Raw genomic sequence first — 16,066 nt, 5'->3', positions numbered from 1 at the left:
ATTGCACACATTACTTCCGGGTGTACAATTCTCCGTTATCCAATGGGAATGGACGCTCACATTGCCTTTAAGGGCAGTCGACACAAACGAATGCCGTGCTTCCATGAGCGTCAAATCCCGCCGCAGAACTGACGGCAACAAAAGTCCTACATTATTCAATTAAAATAAAGAAGTAAAAACAATAAGTGTGGCTTGATATTGAGTAAGAAAAAGGTTGATAAGCGCTGTGAGAATGGATCTGCGGGTAGCATTCGCTCGCGATCTCAAATCCTACAACATACGTTTAGGGAGCTATATAGAAGCCTATGGACATCCCGGAAAGTTGAAAATGTACGCTAAGGGCCCCCCCTTGCGTTGGAAAAAGCCGACACAGGGGACTTGACATAATGTCAACATAGGCCGACCTGGGAGTGAGGATCTGTCGATTAAATCAACTAATCTATTTGACAGCAATAACTTCCTTTCCTCTAACCTTTCTTTGGGAATCTTAACAAAGCCACCGACACATAGTAGTAATCTACAGGATCGGCGTCCACACAGCGGGTTGTGTTAAATAGTCGATGTGTCAGTCCTGATTGTGTTTTTTTAAACATAATCCAACAAAAGAATAAACAGTTGAACACTTACGACATTGAAGTAGCGCTTGATTAGTGCAGTAAGCAATAAGTGGGCATGCTAACATTTGCTGTCAAAGGTACGGTTTCAACTATTCCCATTTTCCTCTCTGTTCTGGGAATAACGTTTATTTGGAGAAAAGCTTGACAGGCCTGCAGTGCCAAAACTGTTTTGGGGAGGGGTTTAGCATACTGTCAAACCATCTCTTCCGGCTTTGACTCTCGTAACGCCCTGTAATAAATGTTTTAATTGACAGGTCAGTATCTGCAGGCTCACAGTTGTTGTTGTTGTTGTTGTTGTTGGTGATAATGTTTGCCTAGCATGATGCTGAATATGTACTGTATGTTCATGTTTCTCACTATTTGCCATGTTCTCTTTTACTTTCTTTTTTACTCCCATTGTCGTTGACCTTACTTCCCTAGTTTGATTTGATTGTCCTTCTTGAAAAATCACTCTTTGTTTCTTCACATCTGCCTTTTCAATGCTATCTTTTCACTCCTTTACTTATCATCTTTTTTCCCAAAACTCTCTTCCCCTTCCTCAAGGTCTCATCTTTCCGCTCCTCTCCCCTGCTTGACCTCTTGCTTCTCTCCACACCTTCTTTTTTTTCTTTCTGTTTCCACATGATTGATGTGTTGCATGTGTGTCTCTCACAGACAAAGATGAGTGCAGCAAGGACAACGGCGGCTGCCAGCACGAGTGCATCAACACGGTGGGCTCGTACGTTTGTCAGTGTCGCCACGGCTTTGTACTGCATGAGAACAAACATGACTGTAAGGAAGGTGGGTTTCACGTGCACTCACATCAGCACACACACTGGCATAAAAGCATGGGAGTGCACATGCACGTGCCGCCACATTCACACAAGCATGTGCCCCTTCACAAGAACAGTCTGCGTCCGGCTTACAGCCCGTACTCTGTTTATCCTCATCAGAGTCCTCATGACAGCAGACTGGACCTTTCCATTTGAGGACTGTTTTCTTTACATGCTTTCAGCTCCAGATCTGAAGGTTTGAGGCTTAAGATGTGGAGATGTTCTACTTTTAGTTACACATATGACAACTGCAATAGTGAAAATGGGATGACTTTGACTTGAGGTGTGTAAAACTTGACTGGCTTGAAACTTGAAAAAATCCTTGAGAAACACCATTAATAATAAAAAGACAGTGTCAGGCAGGTTTAGCATCAGATGTTAAGTAATTGATCACTCTAATTATATTATTGTTTAATATTAAAATATTTGTATCTTTACTTTGAATTTCTATTGATGACTTGTGACTGGCTCTGAAAGACTCAAGTTTAACTTTTCATTTAAATACATCAAAATATTTTCAGTGAATTTGTTACTTTACGTGGACTTGCCCAAGACATCAGACATTACTCTATTTAATTATGGATCATTTATAACATTATAATACAGCATTTGTTTGGTGACAAGGTATTGGTCTGTGGTCAGGGGTACGGATTGACATGAGACTTGATAATGATAATAAAAATGTATTAAATTATAAAGTTCTTGTGTAGTTATTAAGAGACGCTTAACTTAATTTGCCTCATAAGACTTACAGTATAGTCACTGCAGCTGTGTCTGCACACACACACACAAAAGAGGGAAAAAGGTTTAACTTTTACATTATTTATTAAACACTTTTACCACAGTCACCTGTGCACTGCACACACATACACACAACTGTTGAATTGACATATTATACTCAACTCTTTGAAGTTGAACTTTTGAACATGTACACACACACCACATCAACACACACACCTCTCTAAAGGCTCCCTGTGCTGCTCATAAAAACACTCGTGTTTCAAACATCTGGGAGCTTGAAAGCTTCACATGTAGCGCTGTCTTCCTGTGTGTGTGTGTGTGTGTGTGTGTGTGTGTGTGTGTGTGTGTGTGTGTGTGTGTGTGTGTGTGTGTGTGTGTGTGTGTGTGTGTGTGTGTGTGTGTGTGTGTGTGTGTGTGTGTGTGTGTGTGTGTGTGTGTGTGTGTGTGTGTGTGTGTGTGTGTGTGTGTGTGTGTGTGTGTGTGTGTGTGTGTGTGTGTGTGTGTGTGTGTGTGTGTGTGTGTGTGTGTGTGTGTGTGTGTGTGTGTGTGTGTGTGTGTACATCCACACAGTATGAGCGTGTGGAAGTATAACCATGGGGAAATGTACATTTGAACAGTGTGACATGTTCTGTTAAGATGTTGGATAAATGCAAACATCACTAAAAAGTTATAATGGTCTCCTGCCAGAAGTGTGTGACACTATGAGACACCAGCAGTGGAAAAACTTAAACTTATCTTTTTCCTTTCAGGAAGACATCTGTAAAACTAGAAACTGTTGTGTTATTTACTTTATTACTGGTTCTATTATGATGCGTTGGAAGCTATAACATTTCCTGTTGCAGACAATAAGTGAAACTGAAGAGATAGTCGGTTATGTCAGAAATACAGAGTCTAAATCTGTATAATGTTTTTAGTTAGATTACTTCAAGGTGTGAGGGTTTCTGTAATAATAGTGTGTATGGAATATGACGTCTGTATTTAATATTATGTTTGACTCTCCTTTACATATTGTTATGTTGATTCATCCATCTCATTCTGTACATGGGTCCAGTTTTTCTGACTCTTAATAAAGACTGTCGCTCTGGAATACATCCTGTTGTCTTTTGCATGCCTCCTGTCTCCTATCCCCCCATTAAGCCATTCGTTTTTTTAAGTAGGGTTTTCCTAGAAAACATGTATCGACTAACACAAAAGGAATCCCACAAAATCACCACTTATACCCCACTATGTGTCTGTTTCTGCAGAGAGCCTGTTCTCCGCCTGTATTTTCTCTTTTATTCTCATTCTGCTGTTGGAGTATCTCTGGGCGTAAACCTCGATTAAAAACGTAGCGACTAGCTGCCAGAACATAGCATCCAGAGGAGGTGCTGATGTAACATGGCAAGAAGACGAAGCTCAATTCAAAGCCAGAGGGAATCTTCTGGTTGGCTTTTACCCTATTGGGCACCCTAAGCCTCGGCCCTACTCTTTCTGCCTTTAATTACGATAATAGATTAATAATAATAATAGATTTAATTTGTTAGCGCTTTTACAGGTTTTTTACTATGACACGCTGATGCCATGTTCGGCAAGTCACAACACATTAGGATTAGAAGCGCTAATTAAATAGGCTAGTAGTACATCAATACAAATGAACTACAGGGTAACTGTTTCTTTCTGGGATCCTTATCGCCATTTTTACTGAGATTCTGTAGGACTTGAGACTTTCTCTGAAAAACTGGAGAGTGACTTGGACTTGCCGGAAAGATTCAGCACAAACAGAACGAACCATTGACTAAGAAACAGTTAATGTAACTTTATAACTTATGTAATTTACTAATTTGGTCAAAGCTGAGAGTTCAGCTCAGTCCCAAAGGTGTTTTTATTTATTTCTTTGCAGAGGGTTATTTGTTGCATTGGAGGTACAGTGTAGATGGATGTAGTTGTTTTTGGTTAAGATGAAGCTGACTGTTAAGGCCATGGCATGTGATTCATATAATTTTCATACTAACGAAAACATCCAGTGATCGCTCGTACAACATATCTGAATTCTTAATGTTTCTTCATCTCCATCTGTCTTCCTTCTATTTGTCACTCATTTCTGAACTCATCCAAAATGGACCCTGAATCTTAAAAGGATGTGATTGAAATGGTGAATCTTGTAACTGTGGCCGGCAAAAAAAAAAAAAAACAGCAAGAAACTGAATTCACCGCTCAATAATTCATGTTCCAATCCTACACATCTTTTACTTTTAAGATCCATGGGGGCTTATATTTGAAATAACAGTGTTTACAATGAGTTCTCTGTTTTGTAGGAATGTTTATTGTAAATAAATGAGCACACAAATACCGTTTTCTATGCTTTTATGCTATTAAATTATTTAAATTCCAAGGTTCGGTCACATCAAGAACATTAACATTAATTTCACCTTTAAATATTGCATGTAATGAATGATTTCTACGACTAAAAGAGACTTTTTACGAGGTCTCCATCCTTGCACAGTACAGTAGGCTCAGTGTAGCAGTGTTTGTTTAAAGCATGCGTGCGTGCTTCCATGTGAAATTCACACTGAGCTTGTCATCAGGATGTGTTTCTTTGAAATCTTTTCTCTCTCGTTTGGTTCTCTCGTTTCTCCTCTTCCTGTTCCCTTTCCATTTCCTTTGACCTTTTCCTGTGCAGCCATGATTTTAACTTCCTCTTTATGTGTGCTTGCGTGTGTTTTTGGATGTGCGTGTTCAGCTGAGTGTGAGCATAAGATCCACAGCCCCAGCGGGACCCTGAGCAGCCCAAACTGGCCGGACAAGTACCCCAGCCGTAAGGAGTGCACCTGGGACATCACCGCCACACCCGGACACCGAGTCAAGATCGTGAGTGATCTGAAATCAAGCGGATTGTGAAGCTTCTTGAACCCATTTTCCTTTAGCATTACTGGCCCTCTTCCCTTCCTCATAAATAAGCATTATTCTGTCTGTGGGGTCATATCTCATGTTAAACCCGCAGGCTGCCCTCCCCCCTTCTCTCGCTATGATCTCTCTTTCCCATGTTCCACTTATGAAACCCAAATGAGAACGGGGGGAGAAAGTGCACGTTTGTATATTCGGGCTAACTGCAAGCGTGTGCTCATGCGTTAGAAAGGGGCCTTGGGCCGTGGCCATCTGTGTTCTTGTGGCTTTCTGCGTATGTGTGTGTGTCAGCGTGTGTGTGTTTGTGGGTGCATTTAGCCTGCATGTACACACGCATGTAAGCATGTATGATCACCACACATAGTAATTTTTACTTTATTGAGTTGCAGCGGATGTCATTATTTGAGAATATACCAACATATAGTATGTCATGTGCATGATGGCTGCACTGAGGACTTCCAAGTGTGATTGTAATTTGTAGGAAGAGAGACAGCAAGGAAAAGAGGAGAACATTATGTGAGAGAAGGAATGGAATTTCTCCTGACTCAGGTGATTTCCAGAAGATACTTGCAAAAGTTGATTGAGTGTATCGAGACACAAACCATCAAACAGGCCTTTGAGCATCGGACAAAATGTGGTCTAATTTTGTGATACACTTTTACGCTTCATACCATCACGAACACTGTAGATAAACAGCTGGAATGCCGGCTGCATTATTCACACACTTAACTGCATATCCTGTACCTAGAGCATCACAAAGTACATGAGGGGGGAGATCAGGATCATTTATGTCCCACACTGACATGTCCTCCTCTGTACTGTAAGTACATTAAAAGGACCAGTGACGAAAAGCTTTTTACTTTCTCTGCAGAAATTCAGCAATGACGGTTCCCATGTGTTTGAAGTCAGATGCTGACCTTACTTTGTAGTCTGCTCCTACATGGGCTTCATTTTATCTTGCCAATATGTAATAATAATGTAAAAGAATGCATGCAAGCAAAGCTTATTGGGACCATACAAATATGTGCAGTTAACGACGCAGCATCAACGACTGTTTTTGATAATGATTTATATTTCCGATTCCTTGGTTAAATACATGGTCTCCTCTACAATACATCAGAAAATAGCAGCCGTCTGCTGATGTTGCTGCATGTATGTTATAAAAACATTCATCAACCGTCATTTAGTGTTTATCTCTTATCTATGCTTGCATAACTGAAAATCATCAAAAAAGCACATTAAGTACTTTTTGGCTCCTGATTTAAATGTGTGACTACATTTATTTTACGCACTAACACACAGATATGAAATGTGTTGTTGTGTGTGTGTTGAGATTAATAGTGCTGCTTTGTATGAGCGCGTAATGACATCATAGCGGGATATATTTAAAACCAGAAATCCGGGTGTAGACTTGTAATTAAGCACACACACACACACACACACACACACACACACACACACACACACACACACACACACACACACACACACATCAGTACCTGGACATCTATACAGCTCTCTTGGGAGAAGTAAACAGATCCACAAACCAGTATCTCACCGAGCTACAGTCAGAAACATCTGGAAGCCATCACGACCCCACAATCAAAAACTTCCCCTCTCGGTAACGACATCCGCACATCAGCCCACCTTCGCTCTCCTCCCTCTTTCCGCCTGGCCGGTAAAATCAGTGCGGTACGGTGTTTGTGGTGGCGTCATGGAGCACGGTTCAGAAGACAATCAGAGAGGTGTATCAGTATGTGTGTGTGTGTGTGTGTGTGTGTGTGTGTGTGTGTGTGTGTGTGTGTGTGTGTGTGTGTGTGTGTGTGTGTGTGTGTGTGTGTGTGTGTGTGTGTGTGTGTGTGTGTGTGTGTGTGTGTGTGTGTGTGTGTGTGTGTGTGTGTGTGTGTGTGCCTGCAAGGTGTTATGACTCACTGTGTACATGCATGTCAGTGTGTAAGCAACGTGTAGGCAAAGAAGCAGGCGTCCTTGTTCTGCAGATTTATATCAACGAATATAAAATGCTAATATTTTAATTCTGGTTGAACGAGCTTTACAGATGTGTAACATTGACGTAAGATTATTTCGTAGTGTTCCCTGCATCTCTACGAAATGTGTCTCATTGAGGAACTGTTAAGTTCTTTCTTCACCAATATAGCTGTCTTTTGACCACGATAGGCAGCTGTTCTCACATGTAAAGCGCCGACAAACCAACTAGCTGGTTATGACCATGGAGCACTAAAAAGCTAAAAGGTTAGATCATTCTCTCAGGGTTTGGCGGAGACCAGAAGAGCGCTAAAATCAAAAACACCATGGTTTCTTACCACACAGATTGTTTCAGTTCCATCTGCTAGGTTTGAGGGATCTGTGTCTAAGATCTGTGCGTCATCTTAACCCAGCAGAGGTTGATGGAATTAAATATGTGTTGTTTAAAGCATTGGAAATCACAAAACTTGCCTTCCCAGATATGGTGTCCCTTTTTATTCTGATTGTACCAGGGGCCTAGCCTTCCAAAAGGTTTTCAGTCAAACTATTTTCCAATAAAGACATAGTGATTGGTACTCTTCTTCTCTTCTACACCTTCTTGCCTCTCACTCAGTGCTCTCTCCTCTCGGCTTCCTTTCCAGGCCTTCAATGAGTTTGAGATCGAGCAGCATCAGGAGTGTGCTTATGACCATCTGGAGGCCTTTGACGGGGACACTGACACGGCAGCCATCTTGGGTCGATTGTGTGGCAGCAAGATCCCGGAGCAGCTGGTCTCCACTGGAAACAAGATGTACCTCCGCTTCATTTCTGACGCCTCGGTGCAAAGAAAGGGCTTCCAAGCTACACACTCCACAGGTGTGTGTGTGTGTGTGTGTGTGTGTGTGTGTGTGTGTGTGTGTGTGTGTGTGTGTGTGTGTGTGTGTGTGTGTGTGTGTGTGTGTGTGTGTGTGTGTGTGTGTGTGTGTGTGTGGAAGAACGACCAAGCGCTTATATGTGTTAGTGATAAAATAACACTTATGTTAGATTTTGTGTCTGCAAAGAGCATCACTGACAGTCACCAGACTGACTTATAAAGTTTGAATAGTTTCTTTAAGAGCAATAACTCCCCCCAGTGGTTCACAACAGCACATGCATGATGAAAATCATTTGTGAAATCTGACTAGAGTTTATTGAGTTTTTAGGAAAACACAAAATGTAACAAATGCCAGATTTTTCAGATTGAAATGTCCCTCTTTCTGACCCTGTGTCTCTGCAGAGTGTGGAGGTCGTCTGAAGGCAGAAGCTCGTCAGAAGAACCTCTACTCTCACTCCCAGTTTGGAGACAATAATTATCAGGGGCACACTGACTGTGAGTGGCTGCTGTTGGCCGAGCAGGGCTACGGCATCGAGCTGAGCTTCATCACGTTTGAGGTAGAGGAGGAAGCTGACTGTGGTTACGACTACATCGAGCTGTACAACGGGTACGACGCCAACTCACATCGACTCGGTCGCTTCTGCGGCTCAGGGGTAAGATTTTAGTTCTTATAAAAGGCACATTTGATTGACTTTTGATTGACTTTGACACCAAAACGAACAACAAATACATTCCAATAAAAATAATAGCTCATACCTTTAAAGGCAGCCATTAGATATTTCCAAATAAAAAATTCTAAATCATAACTTTTATTAAGATTACGTTTTTTGTTTTAACTTTAACAATACCATTTTCCTGTAGTGATGATTGTGTCGTTTAATAATCACTGAATTTCTAAATTTGTCAAAGGAAAAAAAGCAACAGAGATTCATGTATGTTGTTGACACCTGTAACCAGTAGCATTAATACAATACCTAGTCTTTGTCACCTCACATCAACATTTTGAGCTAAAACTGCTGAACAAAGGTTCCCTATTTAGGAACAAATCAGATTTATTTACTTAATTAAAGGTGGGGTAGGTAATTTTGGAGAAACCAGCTTGAGTGCGCTAGAATTTGAAAATACACAGCTGGAAAAAATCTGCCACTTCCTTACAGAGCCCCTCCTCCAACACACACGAACGCGCACATGACCAATGAGGGCACGAGATAAGTTTGCGCACAGATGGAAGGCTGACAGGCAGGTAGGCCATCCAGTTACTTTAGCCGGGCTGGCTAAAATGATGTGTCGTGCTTTTTACAGTACTACGGCTTCCACAGATTACATTTTTTAATGGATTTTTTGTCAAAGCACTTAAGATATTCATTGCTATCGGGATGCTAAGGGCATTCCATGGAATATAACAAAAAGTGTATCTCGAGCCGGTTTCTCAAACTTACCTACCCCACCTTAAAGTATAACACAATTTTAAAAATGTATCAATAACACAGTGAAAAAATGACCTTTATCTTCAACTATGAGTAAAAGACTTTCCACCAATAAGAATACAACAGTCAAACCGGTTTCAAAAGTCTTCTCGTTAATGTTCATTTTTTACAGAGCTAATGAAAATGTTTCCTGGAAGTTGGGAAACTATACCTAAAAACACACCTTGACATCTAGTATATTGTATTTTGATATTAAAGGACTAAGTTATACAGTACTCTCTCTCTCTCCCCCCCTCAGCCCAGGGAGGGGATCTACTCGCCCGGAGGTGCTATGCTGATCCGTTTCCATAGCGACGACACAATCAGCAAGAAGGGCTTCCACATCCGCTACACGAGCACCAAGTTCCAGGAGAGCCTTCACACCAGGAAATGACCTCACACACACTCTGACCTCTGTGCAGCCCCCCCCTTCACCCTGACCTTCACTATGGCAACAAAAAAAAGTACAGCGTGTCCCCTCTGCTCGGACCCGACGTACAGAAGTGGACGTCCGCAAGAGGAAGACGACACTTTGACGTGAACATTAGTCTCTCTCTGCGGGTCATCAGACAGGAAACACATGAGGGCTGGTTTTCATTTCTGCACATCAAGATACAGTGTGGATACTAAAGAGTACAAACACAAACACACAAGATTCATATTCAGAATATAAACTATGGCTTCTCGAGGAGTAAGGAGCTTCTGCTGAAAAGAAAATGCATCCAACACAGGAGTTTTTTCGGACTTCTTGTGCGACTTACTGTGATCAGACGGCTGCTCATACCCACAGTAACTGAGAGGAAACTCTAAAATAGACATTTTTATTGCCTTTGATGCCTGGGAACTGGTCTCTTGACCCCAGCTCAGATCGGCTGCAGATGATTTTAATTCACGTCTTATTGTAAAACCCATTGTGTTTACTGTATGTGTGTACAGAGAAAACAAACAAAAGGCTGTCATTTTTGCTTAAAGCTTATGCAGACGACCATCATGGAATGGGAGAAAAATATATAAAAAAATGCAAATGGAGAATTTCCAAATGATCTGTGATGTTATTGTAAAGCCTTGCATTATGTTGTGTGTGTGTCCGAGCGTGTGTCCATGCTGTTTGAGTTTTTTTGCACCATCTTGTAACAAACTTTTCATGGATGTTTCCACCTCACCCCTCCCCAAAAATAAAAGTGGATATCGTAAGGGAATATTTTCACAGCTGTCTCTCGGAGTGACACGATTCTGATTGATGGAGAGATTCCCATGGTGCTAAAAATGAAACTACACTGAATGACAGATGACTGCGATTGGAAGTAAAGGTGTTCAGTAGGAGACACAGTCGGCGTGCAAACAGCACAATGCATCAACAGCACTAGTCCTGTGGAACTACAACATTGCCTTAGAACCAAAATGGATGCTGTCCGAGAGTTTTCAAGGTTTTTTTGGCAGCATGTTTCATTCGTTGGAGATCTTGAATGGTTTTATCGTGAAAAATAAACATGGGAAATGTAGTCTGTGTGTGAGATAAAGTGTCAATGGTGCATGAGTGTTTGTGTGTTGAAGCTGCTTTCAGAGATACATATACACACATGCTTACACATCCACAAATGTTGTGCGCTTTTCCCCCCCAACATATCTCAGCACACACTTCCCTTTCTGTATATTTGGAGCGTGGAGAGCAAAGTGCTGTAAAGTTGAAAGAATATCAAGGTGCAAACAGGTTGCATCGTTTGTTATGTTAAATGCAAAATGTGTAAGTGTGTGTTATAGGAGATTATAAAGAAATAATGTGCGTGTATGTCTGTAAACTGTATGTTTTTAAGTTGAATCATTCATTGCTGTATGTGCCAAGCTCCACCCTGATCCACTGTAGTTTTTGTTTTATCACTCAACCTCTGTGTCTGTAGTTCAGAGACACTGACATGACGTCCTCTGCATCAGTCATTCAAATACACACGTCAAAACTACGCTGTCTTTTGTGGATTTTTGCTGGGTTTTATGTATGGATGTACGTTGTTTTGACCTGTTAAGGCAGATAAGTGCCAAATATTGATCAAAATCAAGGCATATTCCCTTGTGTGATAGTTATTTATAAGTGTTTTATTTCACATAATAATTATATTATACTTATGTTAGCAACCTTTATTGTAATTTTCTGTTTAGTCCATTACAAAGGTGGAGTAAAAGAAGCATTTGAATGTTTTCGTCAGACTACTTTATTTCATGTTCCTCTAAAGCTCACTTATTCTACTTGAACAGTCATATTGTGTGTTTCTATAGAGCCTGGAATAACACTTTAAACCTATTCAGTGTTACATTTATTTATAATCAAATTATAATCATTTGGGAAATATGATTATGATCACTTGGTCAGCTAAGAAGATACGAGTAGGCCTACTGTTAAAAATAATGTCTAAAAAATAAATGTTGCTCTAGAAATGAATATATTGCTGTTTATCAACTTCCAATAAATAAAGTCGCTAGGCTTTACTAGGCTTATTATTTTTGATGCATTCTGAAGAAAGAGTCACTGCTGAAGTTGTTGTTCCTTGATGTTTAGTAAAGAAATAAAAACAATCACAATTGCAGGACCTCATGGTTAACAGGAACTAGCCTAGCTTAGCTCCTTTATCATCCACAAACCCTGCTTTTAAAAGCTGATTTAAACCATCATCCAAGGCCGTAAAAAAATTTGTGGTGTGTGTGTGTGTGTGTGTGTGTCACAGAGCCTGCCGAGGCTATAAATGACTTTGATTTGTTGTTTAAATAGGGGGCCTACAAAACCCGAGGGCCTGATGGCAGGTTAAGACGGGCTTGGCCGTAACCATGGAGTCAACATTGTGGGGGACCAACGATTCAATCATAAGTTGAATATTCATTTTGTGCCATTCTAAAGGAAAATATATTAAAATTCACTAAGACATGGGATACTTTAAAACCTGTTAAACCCCATGCCCCCGCCCGTGGGGGCAAAACACAACAATATTCACGAAACTGTGTCTCGGGCATGGGCGTAGGAAGCATTCTCAATGTGGGTGGGACAATTTGACGGGGGGTGTGGGCAGGTGGGGGACCTAACCTCCTCTAGGGGGGTCCGGGGGCATGTGTTTTTAAATGTTGAAGTTAAATGCATCAATCTGGTGCACTTTGAGAGCAACATTAGGGACTAAATCTATGGATACATCTCTCAACACCCATATGAAACAGAACTGTAACAGATTTACTTTTTCTTTATGCATATTTTACAAATCACCCCCCTGGCTACTATTCCTGAAAAGTTTGTTTTTTAACATCAGAACTACAAGTTATTTACACAAAGAAGCTAAACCGGAGGGTTCATTAACATTACCATTACGAAATAAAATAATATAGTTTAGGGCTAACTAGAAAAAGATACCAGTACTGATGGAGGGCAAATTAAAACATGGCTGACGTGCTTGGAGCTTGGAGCATCAACGCTAACTGAGGCCCATTCCCAAACCGCCCCCTACACCCTACACCCTACACCCTACATCCTACACCCTACACCCTACACCCTACCCCTCCGTTTGCGCGTTCACGCGGAGGGTCCGCCATATTGAGGGCTGTTCCAAAGCAACGAGTGTGGAGGGGGAGTGGGCTATCAATCCCTCAAACAGCGAGTCTGCAGCGGTGCTGACTTGAGACCGGTCTCTACCTGACCGGAGTCACGCTGTGTGTGTCCGTCAGGAAACACGCTGTTTACAAGTAGTTCCAGCAAACATCCACTGATAAATTGTGATGTTAACAACCTCTTAATAACCTCATATATTTTTAACTTAGGATCATACCTGTGTTTAGTCTAGAAAAAGGTAAATGTGTGCATTTTATTATAAAGTTGTGTATATTTACAGACCGTTGCAAAAACTAAGAAGCTTATAAACATCAGGTTTAAAACTAAAAGAGCTTTGAAACACAATGAAAGATGTTTGGAGTTTTATTTGAGTTATTCATTTAAACTTTTTGTCTAAGAGATGCTGATTTGAAACCGTTGTTACATACAGTTACGGCATTTCCTGTTTCTTCCGGAGAGAGGGGAGGCCGTCCCAAAGCTTGCTGCTGTATTTACTCCCTCCATCTGACAGGAGGGAGCCTCGTTGAGCTGCGAGTGTGGCAACAGACGGAGTTCACTCCATCACGGAGGGGTAGGGTCGAGGGAGTGGTTTGGGATTGGGCCTGAAGCTGGACTCGGACGTGCAACAGCGAAATACACGCCCCGGGTACAAAATAAAGGTATGCATAAACAAACAAAGGCGGAACCAATTTACATATGAAAAGAATATATCATTTTGGTGAAGAAAATACATATTTTCAAGTATACAAATAGCCAAAATAAAAAATTCATAGAATAGCAATTTTATTTAAATTTGGTTACAACATTTTGAGTTGTATATGGTGAATTCGGCCCTGCCATCATCACACCCATAGATCACACCCAGGTGACAATTGTCGGAAGTGACAACCAAATATAAATGTGAGCTGTGTAAACAAGTATTATTAATAATAATAAACAAAGGCTAAATAGGAATTGTGGTTCCTACAGTCTGATATAATAGTATTTAATGGTTTACTTTTAACGTCTCGCTAAAATAGTCGCGCTGCGGTGTGGAAAAACAACACTGCGCGCATGCACAAAGCCTAGTGGGGTTGATTTCCTACGTTTCCCCCCAGCTGGGGGTACACCAATACTGTTGGAGTCTGAAAAAGTTTGTATCGCATTTGAAGAAGAGAAAGATGTTGATTATCTTTTACAGCTAAGACGAACCTTATAGAGTTACACTTGACATCAAACACCACTGATAGTAAACACACGAAAAAAAATTGATTTAAAGTGGAGTGGTTGTCCGAGACCAAAACAGCTAACTCAGTATACAAGTATACAGTGATAAATTGGACACATATTTTATCCAAGTACTTGAGGTACTTCATTACTTGGACTGAATACTCCATTTACTGGTTATTTATACTTCCAGTACTTCTCAGATACTTTTTACTTCACTACATTCACTACAAGATTCAGAATAATCCTACAACAAAGATACACCAAACAATGTATCATGTATTGAGATCAAATGTATTAATTTAGTGGTTAAATTCACAAGCCAGCCAGAATAAATAGGCCTTTAGTTTAAAAGTGTACACTACCCATGTACTAGTCTATGGGATGAACACATTATCCAATATATAAATTAATTGTATTTTAAAGAAGGGCCGTTATGAAGAATGACTTTCAAAATGAAAACAAAACTTTCAAAATGTAAAAAAAGTGTAATTTTCAAATTTCCCAAAATGTAAAAACTACATCAAGGCTCATAATATTTTTTAGACACTTTGACAACAATATGATCGTTGATCTACATAGATTAAGATCTATGTTTGACCCATTTTAAGATTGTATGGATAAGCCACGACTTACCTTTATAGGATCAGTTAGACGAGCTTCAGGTGTCACACCTTTATGCAACCGGGTGCAACAACACATAGCCACGTGCTGATATACAGCCAGAGGACCACTAGAGGGCGCTCTGTTCAAGCTTTTTAAAGTTGCTCTGAAATGGATCAAATGCTGGTGTTTTTTGTCATTTTACTTATAAGGAATGGTTGAAGTTTTTAAATGACAGCATGAGTTTCTCTGAGATGAAAACGGAATGTTGATCAAATATGTGTAAAACTCATAAAAACATTTTTTAAATGAGAAATAATACTTTTAATTTGGACTTTTTTTGATGAGAGCTTCATGTTGAAATAACATCATACTAGTTAACTGTATGTTACATGTAGTTTCACAAATTGGGGTCTGGGGTCCAACTGTGGCTCCATCTACAGTCTATGATGACCAACCTTAAGGAACAATTGAACCAACTTAAAAGAAAAAAACAGCAGGTTATGTAATTAACACAACTATGACTTATACCATCTTATTTCAATGAAGTAGAATATTGTTTGTGCTGCACAAACCATTGAAAAATGACATGAACAAAAGGCAAACTTCATGGACTTGTGTTTGATTAGTGGATTCATCCTGAGACTTTTTATAGACTTTCACTGAGTAAGTACACAATGATTTAGTGGTGCAACTAACAATTGTTGTCATTAATGTGCTAGATATTTTTACAATAAATTGAGTCATTGTTTTGCCCCTAACCTGATGAAGAAAAGGCCAATCACATTTCCCTTAGCCCCAGGTTACATATTCAGATCTCCTTCTTTGTCAGATCAAAGAGCAAATATGGTCCTTTCATATAAGACAAAGAAAAGCAGCAGGTTCACCAGGACATTGGTGAAACATGATTCAAACTATTAATGCATTATTAAAGTAGTTGCTGATTTATTTTCTGTCTATCGACTTATCATACCAGCTCTAAAATGATTAATCCTTAGAACGAATATCTTGGTTACTCTAGGCAATGCACAGACCCCAGTGTCATCAGTCTATAAGGAGCTCTTTTCTTAGTAGAATCAGCTTTATCTGACCATTTAGACATCTTAACTCAAATTCACAACAGCCGAGTCAATATGATGAACTGACCATTTTTAGTTTGCATGTTGTAGAACCTGCTGTAAAAAAGTATTCTCATTCTGTTCGCACAACGCACATTGTTGGTGCTGTTTTGAAATTAAAAGCCTTCCAAAAATCTCAGAATTTCCAACTGTGATGAGACGGATCTCCTGAGGAAGATCATGGGATATGACTGAAAGCTT

General features: G+C 40.2%; 1 protein-coding gene across 2 annotated transcripts in view; it reads left to right on the top strand.

Annotated features, from left to right (window-relative positions):
- Window positions 1–11,544, top strand: part of tll1 (tolloid-like 1) — a 61,902-nt gene extending 50,358 nt beyond the window's left edge. For both annotated transcript variants that reach the window (XM_034085717.1, XM_034085727.1), the window contains 5 exons: window positions 1,272–1,397; window positions 4,890–5,017; window positions 7,678–7,891; window positions 8,292–8,542; window positions 9,615–11,544. In XM_034085717.1, coding sequence (XP_033941608.1) covers window positions 1,272–1,397; window positions 4,890–5,017; window positions 7,678–7,891; window positions 8,292–8,542; window positions 9,615–9,749 — 854 coding nt within the window. In that variant the 3' untranslated portion in view covers window positions 9,750–11,544. The remainder of the gene's footprint in view (window positions 1–1,271; window positions 1,398–4,889; window positions 5,018–7,677; window positions 7,892–8,291; window positions 8,543–9,614) is intronic.
- Window positions 11,545–16,066: the final 4,522 nt, after the last annotated feature.

This window comes from Pseudochaenichthys georgianus, chromosome 1 (genome assembly GCF_902827115.2).
Source record: "Pseudochaenichthys georgianus chromosome 1, fPseGeo1.2, whole genome shotgun sequence".
NCBI lineage: Eukaryota > Metazoa > Chordata > Actinopteri > Perciformes > Channichthyidae > Pseudochaenichthys > Pseudochaenichthys georgianus.
Note: the sequence above shows the minus strand (reverse complement) of the source record. Positions and strands in the feature narration are given on the sequence as shown.